General features: G+C 42.9%; 1 protein-coding gene across 1 annotated transcript in view; it reads left to right on the top strand.

Moving 5' to 3' along the window:
* The window catches only part of Nol10 (nucleolar protein 10), an 85,159-nt gene that overhangs the window by 46,793 nt on the left and 19,840 nt on the right, over positions 1–18,526 (top strand). The window contains exons 14-17 of the mRNA XM_055625403.1: positions 9,847–9,973; positions 11,501–11,580; positions 11,763–11,861; positions 13,214–13,303. Of these exons, the coding sequence (XP_055481378.1) occupies positions 9,847–9,973; positions 11,501–11,580; positions 11,763–11,861; positions 13,214–13,303 (396 nt within the window). The remainder of the gene's footprint in view (positions 1–9,846; positions 9,974–11,500; positions 11,581–11,762; positions 11,862–13,213; positions 13,304–18,526) is intronic.

The following is an 18,526-nucleotide window of genomic DNA, read 5'->3' as shown; positions in this document are numbered from 1 at the left end:
TTATTATTATTATTATTATTATTATTATTATTATTATTATTATTATTATTTTAATCCCCATTTTTCCTTTGGCTTTGTTTGGAGGACATTTATGTGGGTTTAGAATGCCTTCTTCCAGATTTCCCCATCCATGTCCCTTGGAGTTAATGAGTAGCCACTAAAGTGGCAAGACTTTTTGACCTTCCTAGGATAGCACTGTTAAAATGTACAACTTTGAGAAAGTGCCTTAGAATTTCTAATAGTTTTATTCTTCCTTTGTTTTTGTGAAGTTTCCTTCCCTGGTGTTTTTGTTTATTATAGTACCCTTGGTTTTACATAAACTTCAGAATAGTTTCGGAAAGCACAAAGAAAACTTATTAGCATATCCTTTGTTGGCAAGGAAGTCAGGTAGAACGGAAGCAACTGGTGTGCTGACAACCAAGGACAACATACTAAACCATCTGTGATTCTTGGCAGAATACAACAACAGAGCGAGATCGTGGGGAGTGCTCACTTCCAGGTGCATGATCAAAGAGATAACGCCATTCCTGGCAGTAAAGTTGGCCTGGTGCCTCTCCTGTTCACAGGGCTTGGAAGGTTGAATTGGAGCAGTTAGGAAAGTGTAGGAGGAAAAGGCTTCCAGCAGAGGACAGCACTCAGCGCTCAGCATCTTGTTACTGCAGGCTCTGGGTGTGAACTCTAGGAAATGCTCTGGAATTCAAGTGCAGTATGGTGATAAACATCAAATTGTAGTCTGTAGCCAAGGTGCACGGCCAGGCTCCTTGGGAAAGAGTGGACAGGAGACCTTTAAAAGATCTGTTCTTACTTAGCTAACAGTGAATGAGGCCATGTTAACATTACCTTCCTCCCCCTTGTCTGGTCTCTCCATCAATGTTGAAGAAAAATGGAGGCTGAGGAGTGTGCATGCTGTTTAATATGCCGTTTGTGGGGCTGGAGAGATGGGTTGACAGTTACAAGCCATGCTGTTCTTCCAGAGGATCTCCATTTGTTTCCCAGCACCCACATAGGGCAGCTCATGATCACCTGTACCTCCAGCTCCAGAGGCTCTGAGGCTTCCTTCTAGCCTCTAAAACACTATACTCATGTGTGCAACACCCCACCACACTTAATTAATTTAACAAGCTATATGCCATTCATATTTTTCTAATGTAAAGCAGATAAAGATGCAAAACTTTTCATTTTTACCTCATGAGTTAGGTTTGAATCTCTCTGATTTTGGTTTTTTGTTGTTTTTTGTTGCTGTTTTGTGACAAGGTCTTTATTTAACCCTTGGTGTTTTGGAACTCTCCCTGTGTAGACCAGGCTGGCCCCAAACTCACAGAGATCTGCTTGCCTCTGCCTCTGTCTCCTGAGTGCTGGGATTAAACACCTGTGCCACCATGCCTGGTCCTAAATATATCTAACTTTAAATACCTGAGACAGAGATCATTTGATGAAGGCATTTCCGTGTAGCCCTGGCTACCCTGGAACTCTCTCTCTCTCTTTGCAGGCCAGGCTGGCCTTGAACTCACACATAACTGCCTGCCTCTTCCTTCCAAGCACTGGTACTAAAGGCGTCCGCCCCAACGCACAGCATTTCATGTTTTTTAATAAGCCATTTATTCTAGCAAACTAAGTGTTCACTTGAGTGTCCTTCTGCTTCCCCACATTCTTGTTTAGCAGGAACCTTGGTCCTTGCTGAACTCACATGTTCTGAATGCTGTTTGGTACTTAACACTACACTAGAGCAGACTGCAGCAATTTTTTTTTAACAGCTTCCTTGACAAAGTCCAAGCCTTCAATAATGTGAAAATTAGAAAGGAAAAGGCTAGACTGATTTTGTGTCCTTTCATCTGATAAGCTAGGAAACTATTCTCTAGGCTGAGACATCTCAGGTGTAGGGTGAGGCCTTGAACGTCCTTGGGTCTCTCTGGCCTCCTCTGTGGGTCAGCTTTGCCAGGAATGACTCCTGGAAGTTGGCCCCAGAACCAGCTTGTTTCCTCCCACTCAATTTAATATCATAATTTGAAGACAAATGAAAAGACATAAAGGTAGATGTAAATATAAGTCCCATGAAGCTGAACACCTAAAGCAGAAAGTGTTTCAGTGGTACTCCTGGCATTCGCCCTGAGATTCCTGTTAACTGGATCTGATTATGAGGAGCAGTCTGCATAATTTCATTACAAGAGGCGAGATTCAGGATAGGAAACCTGGACAGTTAAGCTGGCCTGAGCCCCTGGAGAATGTCGACATCTGAGAGGCAGGAATGGTAGAGGAGAGTCTTCTAGATAATTGTGCCATATAGTCCTTAATTAGATACAAAACAAAAACACAACTTTGTTGAGAACTTTATAGAGTTTGCCCTTTAAAGGGTATAATGTAGTGGCTTCTCATATAGTCAGAATAATGCAGTTGTCACCACTGTCTAACTCTAGGGTATTTCACACCAAAAGGAAGCTCCCTGCTGTCTCTCTCCTCTCCCACCCACAGGCCCACCAACCGCTTGTCGCCTTTCTATCACTGTAGAGCTGTTTCTGAACATTTTTGTAAATGGAATGGTATAAGAGATGGTTTGGTTTTAACCCATTTTCAGGGTCTGTCCATGCTGTGGCATGTATTGGTAAGTTACTCTGTGCTCATTTTTCCCCTCTCTCCCGAGTGATAGCTATTGTTCATTCTGTGTGTACAGCACTCACCCTCCATTTGTCAGTCGTTGACTATCTTTATGACTTTATGCAGGAAGCTGTTTCTAAAGGCAGTTTCTATTCTTCCATCTTCAGCACATTGTGCCCCCCCCAATATCTTGTCATTTTGTTGTTGTAGAAAACTAGAAACTTTAAAGATAATGTGGGAATTGTGGAACTCAGCTTCCCCCGTCCAGAGTTTGCTGTTGTTTGTGTGATAGGGCTCCTGGACCAACTATAACGTCTGACTTCTTTGCCACAGTGAGCCACAGAAGTCTCTGTTTGCCTTGCTTAATCATCAGTTAATGATTGAACAGAGATTTCTTTAACCTGGAACCAGCAAGTCTTCCAGCCTCTAGCAGAGTGGTGCTGTACATGCAAGTCCGCTCATGTCAGTCCTGTGCCAGAGCCCTCTGATGGCTTCTGTCTCGCTTAGGAAAAGAGAGGTGAGTGGCCTATAAGAAGAACCCTTCTGGCTGTACCGGCAGGTCTTCTTGCTGACCTCACGCAAGTCAAGCAGTTCTGACCACACAGCCTCTGCAGTTGCCAGCTGTGCTCTGCACCCTCTCCCTGTCTGGGTCTCTGTCCAGTCACTTCAGTAAGGGCGGGCCTGCCTACCTCTTCATCGTCAGGTTTTTCCACCACTTTCCTCACAGTGTCTGTTACAGAATAACTTTTTCCTCCATGGTTCTCAACGAAATTACAGCTCCTGGAAGGCAGAGTTTTTGCTTAGCTCTGCTCACTTTCTCTACCGTGGAAGATGGTTTTGCTTGATGGTCTTGGTTGCATAAGGACATCTTTGGCAGTCTATTCTTGTTTAAGAATGAGACAGTGGAGTGCTGCCTGTAGATGCTGTGAGAGTGAGGCAGTGGGCTGCGCCTGGGGATCCTGTGATAGTGGGCTGCTGCCTGAGAATCCCTGTGCCTCTTGTCTTGCCCCCCCGGAAGTTTTCCTATTGACCCTTTGAGCCACTGTTTCCAGATACCAGTACCTCAGGATCTTCCAGGACCTTTGGTTTTCTTCGGAGAATATTCCCTGGGTTCTTCCTGAGATAAAAACACAACAGTACACACTTGGCTTCTGGCATTCAAGGGATTAGAAAAGGGGAGCCCAGGATCTGACATCTAGACCAGTTGTCATTTTACCCCACAGCTGGAGTCACTTAATCCTTTCTTTTCTGTAGCTCCATACCATGTAGCGCAGCTTGGATTTCTCCTCCAGAGAGTGTCTGCCTCACTCTCACAGGACCCCAGGTGCAGCCCACTGCACTGCCTCACTCTCACCCAGGGTCTACAGGTAGCACTCCACTGCCCCGATCTTAAATGAAAACGGACTGCCAAAGATGTCCTGTGAGGGACTGTCTCCCGCTTCTCACTGCTGCCCACCTCTGTGTGTGCATTTGCTGACTAAGTGTGCTCTCCTACACCAGTGTGCCCCCTCTGTCCTTCACACGTAGGTCCTTTTTATATTTGTTCACTGTCATTTTAACGAGGCTTGGGGGTGGAAGCTGCCACTAGTAGCTGAAAGTTCGCTACAGTTCTTAATATTGGTTTTAATTTTGTATTTAACTGTTTGCTTGGGATGTCCAGTCTCCGCTGGATCTTAAGTGTAGACATGCTGTCCTATGCTTATTTTTACTTTCTGAACCTTGCATAGACAACTGTTCCTTGATCAGTTGACAGGGAAAAAGCACTGTAAACAGTTTGTTTCATTTGGCCTCATTTTCCTTATTATTTCAGTGTCTAAACTAAGTCAGAGTGAAATCATAGAAGATAATTTTTCTCCTTTTCAGAAGTGAACCTTGCTGGTGATGGTGCAGGTCTGTGATCCCAGCGCTTGAAAGGCAGAGGTGGGATGATTAGGAGTTCCAGGTAATCCGAGACCAGCTTGGGTTCAAATTGTTCTCCCAAAATAAAACATGTCTTAAGCACTGAGATTAAATTGTAGTGATGCTAATCTGAGTTTTAGGAACAGGGGACAAAAGGCTAGAGTAGAGCAATGCATCTTTGAATGACTCATAATTACTCAGGCTAATGCATGTAAACTTGGATGTGCAATTAGGCAGCTCATTATGCTGCAAATGCAATTACATGCTCAAAGACAGCCCCTCCCTTTGGCTCACCCAGTCTGTGATCATTCATTAGTAAGCCTCAGCTGTCAGAATTGGAAAATGCATGCCGGTGCTAGTGGGTCTTTAGCCAACATGGAGTTAGTTGTAGAAGGAAGTTTTCTTTTGCGTTTGTCTTAGAGTTGAACATCTTACTTTACAAAAATATGTTCTCTCCCTAAAGATGCATGCTGTGCAAGCATAGAAATTATTATGAATCAAAATAGTGGTCCACAATATTATATTATAGCTTAGCTAAGTTTGGTATACATTTGCTACAGGAAGCTATATTTAGTATTTACATTTCTATTATACAGTGCCATCATCTCTGATTTTTATATTTTTTAAAACCCTACTTTTTCTTTTTTATAACTGACCTGACTCCTTAGGACTCGAGCTTGACTGGATTGACATTAATGAGGCTCTTTGTTGCCCTAGATCAGTGATATGAATATATGTGATTCTCTGTAGACACTCTTAATGGTTTTAATAATGGGCCTCTAACCCAGATTCCACCAGAGATTTCATAGAACCTGTGGAATGTTTACTCTATCATTATTTTTTAAGATGCCAAAAATTCTGTGCTATAAAGCCTGGGTCTGGTTATTTCTGATCAAGACGAATGCTTCTCAGTGAGACCAGCAGCTTGCTGTTTGGTTTAAGCCCACAGGGGTCAGCCCTTACCCCTTAGAGTGGTCACTAGTGCTGGTGTGGTCACTGGAGTGGTCACTGAGGTGGAAGCACAACAGTGCATGCTTGGCCTCTGACATTCAAGGGACTAACTAGGAATGGTGGTGTTTTATTGCTCTAATCCCAGAACTTATATTTCTATCTGGTTTTAGAATGTCCTGAAAACAGTTAAACTAACTTAATAGTTACCTCATGTGGCTGCCAAGTGGTAAGATTATTCTATAGTCCACCTTGGCATTGCTGGTAGTCAGCAAATATAGTTCTTTTTTATTTATTTGTGTAGTGTGTATGTGTATGGCTCCTTGGATGTACAGGTCGGAGGACAACTTTTTCCACCATGTAGGTCCCAAGGGTTGAACTCAGGCTGCCAGGCTAGGCAGCAGGCACCTTTTCCCATCACACCATCTTATCCTCAAGATCTGAAATGTGTTGAGTGCAGCTCCTAGCTCAGGGAACATGACATGGTTGACGGAAAGGTAACAGCCCGCCAGTTGTTACAGAAGTTTTCCTCCAGTTGTCAAAACAAAAACTTAAGTAAATTAGTGTGTCTTTAAGATTAACTGACATATAACATTATGCCTTGGAAGACAGCAAGGGACTCTGACATGGTAATATGCAGTCATCGTAAGCACAGCAGGTTCGTGACCACAGTTTTTGCAGCTTACTGGTAGGTCTGTGAGCAAAGCTCTGGCGTGGAGAAGCACACAGGTAATACCTTTAGTAAGTCCCACTTCCTACAGTGGCTGTGAGATCTCTCTGGAAAGGAAGTAGGAAATGTGTTCAATAAGGTCACCACTAGGCTTAATTTTGGTTTTTGTGGAAATATTTCCTCCTATAAAATTTAATGGCCATGAATCTGGTTGTAGAGATTCTTTACTATAAGTACGCCTGTCTCCTGAGAGACAAATTAAACAATTTCATGGAAATCCAAGTAACGAATCAGAAGAATAGTCACAAGACAGTCTAAAAGACACCTGAGGTCCTGTAAGGTGGCTCAGCAGGTAAAGGCACATGCCTGCCACTAAGCCTCATGACCTGAGTTTGATCCCTGGGACACACATGATGAAGAAGAGAGCCATTTCCTGCTGGTTGCCCTTTGACCTCCGTATGACAACCTGCCCCTTCCACACATACATGCTAATAAACACATGTAATAATAATTCTTTTAAAGAAGACTATAGAAAACTGTAGACTTACATCTGGTCTGACATGTTGGTATTTCTACCACCATCCCTATAGGAAGTTAGAGCATGAAATCCATTCTTTTCTTAGTCCTTCAAGGACTCCATCTGGCCTCATCTGTAGTTCTTTCTCCTGCAGTCAATGAGCTACAGATTGAAAATACATGCAAAAATAGGATCTACATACTGACTGTATACAGACGTGGTGTTGTATGATAAAACCTTTCCTGGGGAGATGCAACACACATGTCTACTTACCTAGCCAGGTATCCCACAACAGACCAAGGTACAAATACCATCAAGGTCCAACTTGGTGAACCATGAGTTTTATTGGGGTTACCTACAGGAACAGAAACAACTCAAGACAGTTGCATCACCAAAGCCCACCCCAGCACGGTGACAGCTCACAAAAGCTGGGAACCAAGAGCCAGGTTGCAGGTAGCTTAACAGGTTGAAGGATGACTGTCCCAGGTCTAAATCTCTTCCCAGGTAGCTGGTCTGGTCTCAGTCTTCTTTGCAGCTTGTGTGAGGATCTTCTTTGCAGCTCAGCTTGTCTGAGAGGGACTCTCTGCTTCTATTGCTTACTCTGGCAGGGAAGGCTTAGTGAATCTGGTTTGTTTCAGGGATTTCTTGAAACTCTTTTGAGTTGTAGAGCTTCCCTGCAAGGTAGAATGTTTACGCCTCAGAGGAAACTTAACAACACTTGGGTTTTTTGATTTGGGAGCTTTGAGGGATCACTTTGTCCTAAGCAACTTGGTATAATAGTTATTTACATGGCACTTATTAGCTTTTAAGACAACTTTTTTTAAACGTGTATATTTACAGTGATGAGGATTAAACCTAGGCCACATATCTGCTCAGCCAGTCTTGTACTGTGATTTAAAACATATAGTTTACAAGCAGAAGCTGGGCTGTCTCCTCAGCACCTGCACCTTTTGCTGTAGGCATGAGTGTTAGGGACTGGTCTCCTGGTGATACCAGGGTACAACCTTGTGTTGTTTTGCTGTACCATGCATGACAGTCCCTTGCACTGGAGTCAGAACAGATCTGGTGTTCACCCAAAAGTGATCTTACAGGTGATAGTGAGAAATAGTTTTCCAAAGACATTTTAAATTGTTACGTCCATGGGTATAAAATCTGTACATGCTTCCTGCAGCTTAGAAGACTGTCTGTCCTAAGTGCAGTCTAGATACAGCAGCAACAACTGAGGAGGGCCTCCCATCTTGGGATCTGGGGCCTTGTGTTGTAGAAAAGTAACTGTGGAGTGCTTCTCTTGTATCTGAAAGAAGAAAGAATTGCTGGGGAAAGCTTTGCTCCTCCAGGTTTCCAGGTCCCTGTGCTTGCAAGTGCAGAAGCTCTTGGCTGCTCTCCCAGGGGACCCTGAGCTTTCTAACTTGTCACCTTGTTTATGTCAGCTGAAGTCCCTGCAGATGCATTTCCTTTTGGGACTTGGTTCATTGCTTTGGTTTCATGTGGTGCAGTCAAATGTGTGTGTGTGTGTGTGTGTGTACACTTAGGTTCACACCATCTGTGTCTTTTTTCTGGGAGTAGAGTTCAAACTTCAGAGGGATCATGGTCAAAGAGTGCTTTATATATTGTAATGTTGAGTATAGGTGTCTGTTGATTTCAAGTTGCTACCCCAACACCCCACAATTACCTAAAACCACAGCAGTTTAAGAGGGTCCTTATGAATTTTTTAAAATGCCTTGCATTTCTTGAAAGTTTGTCTATGTTTGAGTCAAACCATTTCACTTAGCATTTGAAGTAGGATAAATTGTGGTGCTAGGAAACTGATGGGTAAGGTTCCTCTATGCTCATGTTCGTAGCCCCACAGCCTCTTCAGTAGTGGTTTGGCTCTTCCCCCCCCTTTCCCTTTAATTGAAGAAGGTGTTAACAGGGGCCATTTTTCTTTGCTATGCATTTTCCTCCTACTTTCTCAAAAAAGGTTCAACTGTTCCCCCTCCCCTGTGTAATTACCACTGAAGTAAACAGGTAAGCTATCATTGGGAGTCCCATTATGCTGACCTGGGGTTCTCTTGTCTGTAGTATCCTCAGGGAATGAGCAAATTTCCCTTGAAATAAGCACTGACCTCAATGGGTGTGGCGTGGTGCAGGGAAAGATACTGTTAACAAAAAGGCTACCTGGCAATCACAGTATTGTGGGGAAGAGTGGGGTTTGTTGTGGTAACTTGCTGTAAGCTCTGTGCAGTGGTCTAGCATTTCATTGGCTGCCTAATGGGCCAGGCCTTAGGTCTGAAGGAGTCTGTGGGGGAAAAAAATGTTAAATTTTCATTGAAAACTGAAAAATGTATGGTGTATTAATTATATATAACATTCTTTGTACATTCTATACTCTTTATTAAAGACTAGCTAGACCCATACAGTTTTTAGGAGAATATTTAAAATCTCTTAAGCTCTCAATTATTTTTGAGCGTATAATACATTGCTATTAAGTATAATCTAGAATTTAGTTTTGTATGTGTTGGAGGGGGCTGAATACACATGTGTGTGCATATGTGTAAAATCCAGAGGTCAACCTCAGATACAGATCCTTAAGTTCCACCCATCTTTTGTTTTGTTTGGAGATACACTTGTTCTTGGCTTGGGGCTCAGAGACTAGGTTCGGCTGTCCAGACAGTGATTGCAGGGGTCTGCCTCTCTCCATTTCCTGAGTGTTGGACTTGTAAGCATGTGCTACCACACCTGGCTTTTTTAACATGGGTTCTGAGGATCAAACTCAGATCCTTATGCTTGTGTGGGCTAAGCACTTTATCAGTAATTAGTGGGCCACATAAAATAGAATGGAATTATCAAGTAATTTGTGAGAAATCTTTAAAGGGGGTAATTTTCTTACTTTTTTGTTGGGGTTGACAAGCTTCTTAAAAATCCTGATACTAAATATATGTTGTAGAATTGCAGCACTGTTTTGAATGAGGGACATGACAGCCAAACGGACAGAAGTTATTATAAGAATCTGAATGTCTTGTCTGCATTTTGATAGTTCTAATGTAACTGAAATTCTTGGCATGTTTTTCCTTTCAAGTCCAAATTCTTCTGCTTTGTTTATTCCTTTTCCATTATATTCCCTGCCATGTTTACACATTTTGTAGTTATCTTTCTTCTGGTTGAAACAAATCCTTGCAACTGTGATTAAAGAACTCTGATGGGAAGGTGAAATGTGGTTGGCCTTTTACTATCTCGCCAGGTTCTGGGTCCTGCTCCCAGGTGGTGTTCCTTCCTGGACAACTTGACGGAAGAGTTAGAGGAAAACCCAGAGAGCACAGTTTATGATGATTACAAATTTGTCACCAAGAAAGACCTTGAAAATTTAGGTAAGATATGATAAAATGTTTATGAAACTGTCATATTTTCACTTTTATGAGTTTTGAACATTAGAATCAACTGAGCCATTTGTACCTGATTTTCTAAATGTCCATTTTCTGCCAAAGCAGATATCAAAATGTTCTAATGGATCAAATTTATAATCTCTTCTCAGAGAAGCTTTGGTAAGTTCAACTGGCTAAAGCTCTCTGTGCCTTAGCTGGGAGAGACGAGAGACTCCCTTTTAGCACACTGACAGTCTGTCCCCAGACTGTGGTGTTTCTCAGAGCTGTGTGAGCAGAGGGTGGGTTTGAGAGAAATTTAAGTGTGAGAACTCTGAAATTTCTCAGACTGTAAGCAGATGGTTCTTGGATCTTGCATAAAGGACCTAATACAGAACTTAGGATTCAAACCTTCCAATAGAAAAAGACCCTTAATGCAGGCTAAACATTCCAACCTGAAATCTGAAGTGCCCCAAAGTTCAGAACTCTGAGCACTGACTTGACACTCAGATGTTTCAGGGTTTCTAGCCTGAATGTTTAAATTAAGGATACACAGCTTTCCATCACTGTAGCAAATACCTGACTCAATCAAAGAGCTTTATTTTGGATCAAGGTGCTTAGATTTTATAGTCTGGGCCTGGGCACATTCATGGCCTTTAGACCTGGAGTAAGACCCATCACTAAAGATCAAGATCCCCAATTCCCTAAAGACCTACCACATTACATCATTAAGAATACTCTGAGGAGATTTTAGATGCAAAGTCTGTGCAAACACATAAATAAGTTGTGTGCTTTTACATTGCATTACAGTTATGGCTCCACTGCAAAAGTCCATCCTGGTAATTGCATTAACCTATTGAAGTCTATTTTCTGATTAATTCTTATAGTTACAATAAAAAAGCACCCTAAGTTTAATTTTGCCACTTTTTGTTGTTCCAAAATGCATACTACTTTAAACTGCTATGTTTTTTTCCCCTAGTCTAATTTCCAGGTCTAAATATGGAAGTCAGTCCAGACATCTATATCCCTCAGAACAATAGTGAAATAGCCTGATGGCCAATAGTGTCACTCACTCGAAAGACTGAGACAGGAAGATTACAAGTTCAAAGCCTGCCTGGGATGTTTAATAAGACTGTATCTCAGAATAAGAAATAAAAGGCTGGCAAGAGGTGTACCTCTCGGAATAGTCAAGATTAACAGTCCTCAACTATTTTATTCTGAAGAAAACTGTATCATAATTAAAGTGTTGTTTACGAAAAATTTTAAAGCCTGGAGAGACAGCTTTATAGGTAGGAGCACTGGCTGCTCTCCAGGTTCAATCCCCAGCACATGTGCCTGCTCACAACCTTCTGTACTCCAGTCACAGGGGATCAACGCCCTCTTCTGGCCTCCAGGGCCACGGCACGCTTGCGGTACACCCACACATGCAGGCAAAACACTACACATAAAGCAAAAATGAAGGTTAGAAAAGAAAGAAAACCTTAAATCTTAATGACGACTTCTTGGAATCTACCCTCTTCTGATTAACTTTGGCAGGACTCACGCATCTCATTGGATCGCCTTTCCTCCGCGCGTATATGCACGGGTTTTTCATGGATATCAGACTATACCACAAAGTAAGTACAGGCAACAGCTATTTCAGGCAATGGAGAACATCCATAGCTGCCTCTGCTTTGCTTTTGCCTTCATCAAGCACACTTCTGCATGTGAGGGGCCTGCTTTTTTTATACAGTAATCGTGGTATATACATGCTACCAAATACTAATTCTCATTAATTTCATTGTTTTGTTTTGAAAAGGTAAAATTGATGGTAAATCCATTTGCTTATGAAGAATATAGGAAAGATAAAATTCGACAGAAGATAGAAGAAACACGTGCACAGAGAGTCCAATTAAAGGTAACGATTCTACTCAGCATTGAGTTTACCAGAGGAAAATAGTTAATCTTCATTTTGAGTGTTATTCTGAAGAAGTCTGCCATTGGGTCCATAGTTCTCCATCTTTTAGTTTACATCTTTTGCTTTGTTGGTATGTTTTGTCATGACGGTGGGTGTTCAGGTGTTTGGGGAATACAGACTTGATTTTAATCAAAAGACCAATACATACAGGGCTATGATCTACAGCTACTGCTGTGGGCTTCACAGATAACATCTAATGGCAATTTCCAGAGGTTTTCAGTTTGATAGATGTTAGAGATCTACTTGTCTCCTTGTTAGAGATCTACTTGTCTCCTTCTCATCCTAGTGTGGTTGGTTCTCAGGTTCTCTGCATCCCAGGATACTCAGTAGACAGAGGCAGGAAACAAACAAACAACACCAATTGTATTAATGGAGAGATTTTAGTGTCCACCCAAAAGACAGAAACACTGAGGTGGGGAAAAGAGGGATGGTAACTCAGATCCACGCAGCAAGAAAGGTGTGGGCTGAGGAGGACCCAGACTCCTAAGGGGCTGCAGCCTGTGCTCTTGGGATTTGAGGATGGTCCTGGGTGTGTTGAAAACTATAGTCTGGTGTCCACCACTGCTTCCAGAGCCACCCGCTGTTCCTATGGTAAAGAACTGCTATTGGGTGATTCCAGCCATACCATGAGTAGACAGGGAAGAGCTTCCTGTCTGCCTGCTCCCGCCTTCCTGCCTCTTTGGCACCCTATCCATTAAGTCAAATCACTGAGTGATAAGATGTTTATAACTGAATATATGTAATATACACACTCTCAGTAACAACCAACAACAAAAAAACTAGTGACTTTCCTGAGATTACTTCAATACTTGTTCCATTTTCCACAGTTTATTGAAAATTTATAATAGCAGAGATTGTGAGTGTGCGTGTGCCTATCACGGTTATGTTTTACTTAGTACATTAATGGACCATGATATGAAAGAAGACAGTGGGTAGCCTGTCGCTTATCCCAGAGTCCTTAAGCTCCCATCCAGAATTCTCTAGGAATTTGCCCGTCAGGGATCAGGAAGCACTGTAGTGAGCTTTCAGCCGCAATTCTAAGGGTTCCAGTCCCCTTCCCAGTGAGGTAGGAAGAGGCATGGAGAGAGCACATGCCAGTGACAGACCATGCCCACAATTCTGCGCCATTTGGCACGCCTGCTGCTGTTCTTTGTGTCCTTCTCTCCTCCCGTGGGTGATACACTAAGAAGCAGAATGAGCTGCCCTTGTGAACTTACATTACCCACAGAGCTGCTAGCCTTTGGTGCAGAGTGTGTTCATTTCAATGCATCTTATTACCATCTGTTTACCAGAAACTGCCGAAAGTTAACAAGGAGCTGGCACTTAAATTAATTGAAGAGGAAGAGGAGAAACAAAAGTCTACACTGAAAAAGAAAGTTAAGGTAAGATGTCCTAAGGCAGAGAAAGTATCAGTAAGTTGCTTTGCATTTCATTGGTAGTAATTTGTATCTTTTTGTTATTGGGTTTCCCCACCCCTTGCTTTTGAGATAAAATGTGCTCAATATAGGAACTTTGGAAAATAGAAAAAAAAAAAAGTCAAGTTGAAAGCCACACTCCTATAATCTTTTATAGGGGAAAGCATTAGTATTGGACCTATTTCCTCCCTGTGTTAATCCTCTTGAAGTTATACACTCTACTAGCGAGATCACCGTGTATATGCCGAACTGTCCTGGTTCTAGAAGATAACAGTGGTAGTTTCCCAGGTTGTTAAATTCTGTGTATTTAAATGGCTACATATTCTGTGTTATAATTTACTTAAGCCTTTTGTTGCTTAAAAAGTTGTGGGATTTTTTTCCTGTACCGGCTAGGTTTATTCTGGTCTTATTTTTTTACTTTTGTCTGCATTTATTTTATGCTGACCTTATTTCTGTGCTCAGGAACAGTTTGCTTCTTTAGGTCAGGACCATCTGCATATGGCAGGGAAGCTGGCATTTGGGTTAACCCACTGTGAGCTTTCGATGCTCAGAAGTGCATCTCTACTAGCCCTCTGTGTGGTCAGTGACCAGAGAATATGAACGCTTTGTTCAGCATTATTCTCTGAACCCAGCACTCTTTTTGTATCACTGACCCTGTGCCCACTGTGGCCCAAGCACCCCTCATTACTCCACCATTTTGCTGTGAAACAGCATGCATTGCTTTCTTAAAGTGACACCTTTCAGATACTTGATGGCTTTTCAGATACACACACCCTTTATGGCCTGGGTGTTCTGAAAATGTGAACCTCCTGAATTGCTTGATTTTGTACGTTTTTTCTGGGTCAAGAGTTTTTTTAATTCTAGAAGTAACTTCTTTTTGTATTTCACATGGCATTATGGGAGTGTACATACTGACATGTGGCTGTTTCCTGCCTGTCTTTTCTGAGTTGACAGTAGACCGGGACTAGCCATAAAATAATAAAAGTTAGCACAGGTTTAGTATTGTCCTGAGGTGGGGAGATGTGCCTAGTTTTCCCAGATTTACGAAGACTCTGGGGTCCTCCCCAGCCCTGTGCCCTCATCTGCGGAGGGCAGGCAGCAGAGAGCCAGTGTGGTATGCATACTGCCCCGAGCCCCTGCGCACCTTGAGAGCATGCAGGACTGGAGTGAGGACTTGGCCTTGTGGCCTGGGGCTGAGCTTTGGGGATTCCCAGGAGACTCCTTGTCTGGCAGCTTGTTCTTCATCCTCTCTGCTCTCCGACCAGGTGGGTGAGTGCAAGCTACAGCTGCATGAGTCCCACTGTGTTCTTTGGCTTCTCTCCTTTCCTTAGAACGCAGGCTCTTATTTGAGGCTGGCTTGAGCTGCCTCTGAGGTTAGATGCCCCCCTCAGCCTCCCTTTTAGCTGTAACATGTAAGCACAGGTAGGGACTACCTTAACACTGTGATTTCTGTGGGAGTTTAGACTTCATTTTGGTACCTTCTCTTCCTTAGCCTTTCCCAGCAGCCTCTCATGTGGGCCTATTAGATTCTTCAAGTAAATTAAATCTTCAGAAGCCCTTTTAGAGTAAAACACATAGATGGTTTTATGTTTCTGTTTCTACTGCATGAATAATAAACTTACTGAACAATGACTTGAACTTACTCATTTAAATTTACATTTTTGTACTGTAGTTTGTACTTTCCTGATATCCACCAGAGTGTGTGACCCAGTGTGTATACCCAGGGTGCAAATATGTGGCTCTGCTGGCATTCTCCCAGAGCACTCATGCTGGTCTTGTTAGCTGACCCTGAGGATGGTTGGCCTATGACTTTTTCAGCTTCACAGTGTTAGTTTACAAGCCACGTGGAAGTGATCATTGTACTTTCTTGGCCTCAAGCTCCTAGAGGAAGTGAGTGGAGCAAATTTAGACTGTAGATGTACATCTTTCTTTCTGATCAGAGTCCTCGGCACAACATTGTCATAGAATACTTACTTTAAATTCAGTTTCTCAGTTTTGAGCAGCATGGTATATGGCAGAGCCCTCTAACAAGACTGTGATGATAAAGATGCAGAAGTTGATCATCCCCTTTGGGAGACTGCATGTTGGGGCAGGGTCGTTATGTCTGTGTCCACACACTGACTGTTGAGGCAGTCCTCAGACACTATCCATACTGATGTTTGTGACTCTTGTCTCACTGGTGCCTGGGGCCCATAGATTATGCTAAGCTAGGTGGCCAGTGAGCCCCTGGGTTCTGAATGTCTCTACCTCACCGGCACTGAGGTTATAGGGACACACTACCATGCCCAGATTTTCATGTAGGTGCTGGGGGACACGCTTGACCAACTGAAGCATCTCCTCCACACTTCGGTTGGAAGTCTCTTGTTGAGGTTGGGTGGAGGCAGTATAATACAGAATGGTAGAAATGACCTTGAAAGCTGGAAGCACACAAAGAAGTGTTCATCATCGGTGAAGAATTACCACTGCTCCTCCCCCAATGGTTTTATCAGAACTTCAGGAACTCTTTCCTGGTCCAGGAAAATGAAAGTGGGCACACTGAAGCCTTTTTTCTATACTGTTAATCAAAACAGTAGAAAATGCCCTCGCGTTTAACTTTTGTAAAAACTGTCAAGAATAATTTGAAAAATGCTTGCTGTGTCTTCCCACACTTTCAGTATGGACCTAGTGTTTTCTTTGTCCTGGTAAATTGTTTCTTTACGAAATTTTGTCCATGGCACTGTTAATATCATTAACTGTCTCCAAGAGCGTATTCGTTTCTGCAGTGCTGGAATTAAACCCTTGGTTTAATTCCAGGCAAGCCCTGCGCCACTGAGCCCCATTCTAGCCATTCTGAGAGTTCCTTTAATAGGAAGGGGTTTGCTGGCGTTATTCCAAGTGAGATACTTACCTTCTGTTAGTACTGCTTTCTGATTTATTTTGAGACATTCACCTCACACTGTTTTCTCAGTTTGCATCTAAAGTCCTAGCCAGTAGCAATGTCCCTTTTCCCACTCCTATCTCTTTCCCCTGTACCTTCTTTTCCTTTCCTCCTTCCCTCCCTCCTTGCTTCCCCCTGCTAGATTTTCTTCTTTCCCTCTCTGTTAATTATCAGCCTTGTGAAGTGGGTTTAACTTGGCATGCAAGTGCCGACAACAGCATGCCATGTAGAGTGTAAAGTGGTGACCGTGGGGGCACATCACCAAGAGGAGTGAAAGAAGCACCATCATGGCTGCTGGTCATGAGCCTGGCTCCTGTTCACAGAAGAGTGGGAGTTTACGCTTCATGCCGATACCACAGGAGGTCACTGAAATTTGAATCCTGTTGTTAAGGGCCTGGTGGTGTCTAACTTAATCTGTGGGCTCCAGCTTCCCGGATGTTACTTCCAGACAACCTGTTCCCTGTGTTCCCTCAGCATTAACTCCTGCTAGCACCTGTTCTGTACTTCACAGCCAGGAATATGTGCATTTACTTTAGAGTCTGGCTTAAAGGGATAATTATTGGGCATGAACTGTTTGTGCTGGACTCAGAGAAGAGAAGCTTCAAAAATGTTACATTCTTTTGTCAACTGCAGTGCCTTCTTCCTGGCTCTTTATAGCCACCTCACCCAATCACCAAACTCTTCTAGGAAGCTCTATTAGTAAAATGGGCCCTGAATTGCTTTTTATTGACTTAGTCTAAATCAGGCCCTATTATGAGAGTACAGGCTTATTCTTGAAATACAGGCATAATATATTCTCTCCCAAAAATCTGTTCTTAGACAGTTATATAACTTGTCATCTAATGGTTTTATCTGCAAACCAGACTGCTTACAAGTTAAGGAAAGGGCCCCTCCTTATCAGTACAGAATGCTTGAAAGAGTTGCAGACTACTGCAGACCATCAGTCCTGTGAGCAGGGCTCGTCAGAACCTCCAGAGCATCACTGTCGTGGCTCCTGCTGGAGCCTAATGGAGCCGACGGTGAGAGCTGTTCCCAGTTACTGCTCCCACCGATAACGTCATAGAGTAACAAGTTGTTCACCTACAGTTGATGCTGAACCCACAACGGAAGTGCCGTACCATGTAGTGTACCATGTAGACCATCAGTGAACACTGCCTGGATGCTGTCGGAACTTAGAACTTGTGGCATTAATTCCAGTTGCCTCTAGCATATGCAAACGGAGCTTCCCATATGCACAAGCAGCTTTGAGATGCATAGGCACCTGTGCCCCATTAGGCTTTTAAGGGTCCAGGTGGGTGGCACCATTTTCCCACAGCATCTTGTACATGCCAACCCTTTTTACCCAGTCTCCCTCTGTCGCCATAGTCTGTGTTGTTCCTGGCTTCTGTGGGGGAGAGACTGCACATGTGCTGGGGCTCAACAACCACAGAAGAGGTGTCTCAGTCTCCGGGATCAAGAAATACCATTAAGACTATAGTAAAGTAATAATTCGTCACTCAGAACAGAATATGATTATGTGAGGACATACTGGGTAAAATCAAACAGTTGTAACAGAATTTTATCATTTAAAGTTTTTTATTGCCATTTTTGTGCTCTTTTTAATGACAGTGATATAAACATTTAAAACTAGATTGTTTCTGCAGGGCCCACAGCTGGGGTTGGGATCATGCCTCCTCCTATCTCCCCTTCCTGCCTTGCTTGCACACATGCTTCCACCTCTTTAGCTGGTTATTTTGGTATAAAACTTTTTCTTGCTGTGGCCTGTGCTGCTGACTTTTCCTTCCCACTGAAGCCAGATAGTAATTTTGGTTAAGTCAATATTGAGTGTTTACAGTGTTGTAACTATGCAGATGCTTTTTGTAGCCGAGTCACCTCACATGGCTTTGATTTCCTCTAGAGTTAGGAATCCTTTCAAGTCTCTGTGTTGTTAATCACTGCTCAGCCAGCCCTTGTTCTGTACAAGTCTGGACCTCATGGCAAGAGTCTGTGTATCAGGTGTATTTGTCTGTACACTGTTCATGAAGAACTCACTTATGAGTCTCTCTGGACTGATGACTTTCAAATTCTGGGGTTTATTCTGTTTCATGTACATGTCCTCTAGACTGGGCAAAGAATTGGAAGAGCCCTGGGTTTCTGAAGGAATATATTTTTCTACCTGAGTACATTCCAGTTATCAGATGAGTGCCCAGGGAGGGCTCACGAGGCTAAATACAAGAGGCAAGATCTCACAGCAATTTCACACTCCGTTGGTCTGTGCTCTCCCCAGGCAGTGA

The sequence above is a fragment of the Psammomys obesus genome, unplaced genomic scaffold (genome assembly GCF_907164565.1).
Source record: "Psammomys obesus unplaced genomic scaffold, mPsaObe1.curated_primary_1811, whole genome shotgun sequence".
Lineage (NCBI taxonomy): Eukaryota > Metazoa > Chordata > Mammalia > Rodentia > Muridae > Psammomys > Psammomys obesus.
This window is presented reverse-complemented; position numbering and strand designations above follow the sequence as displayed.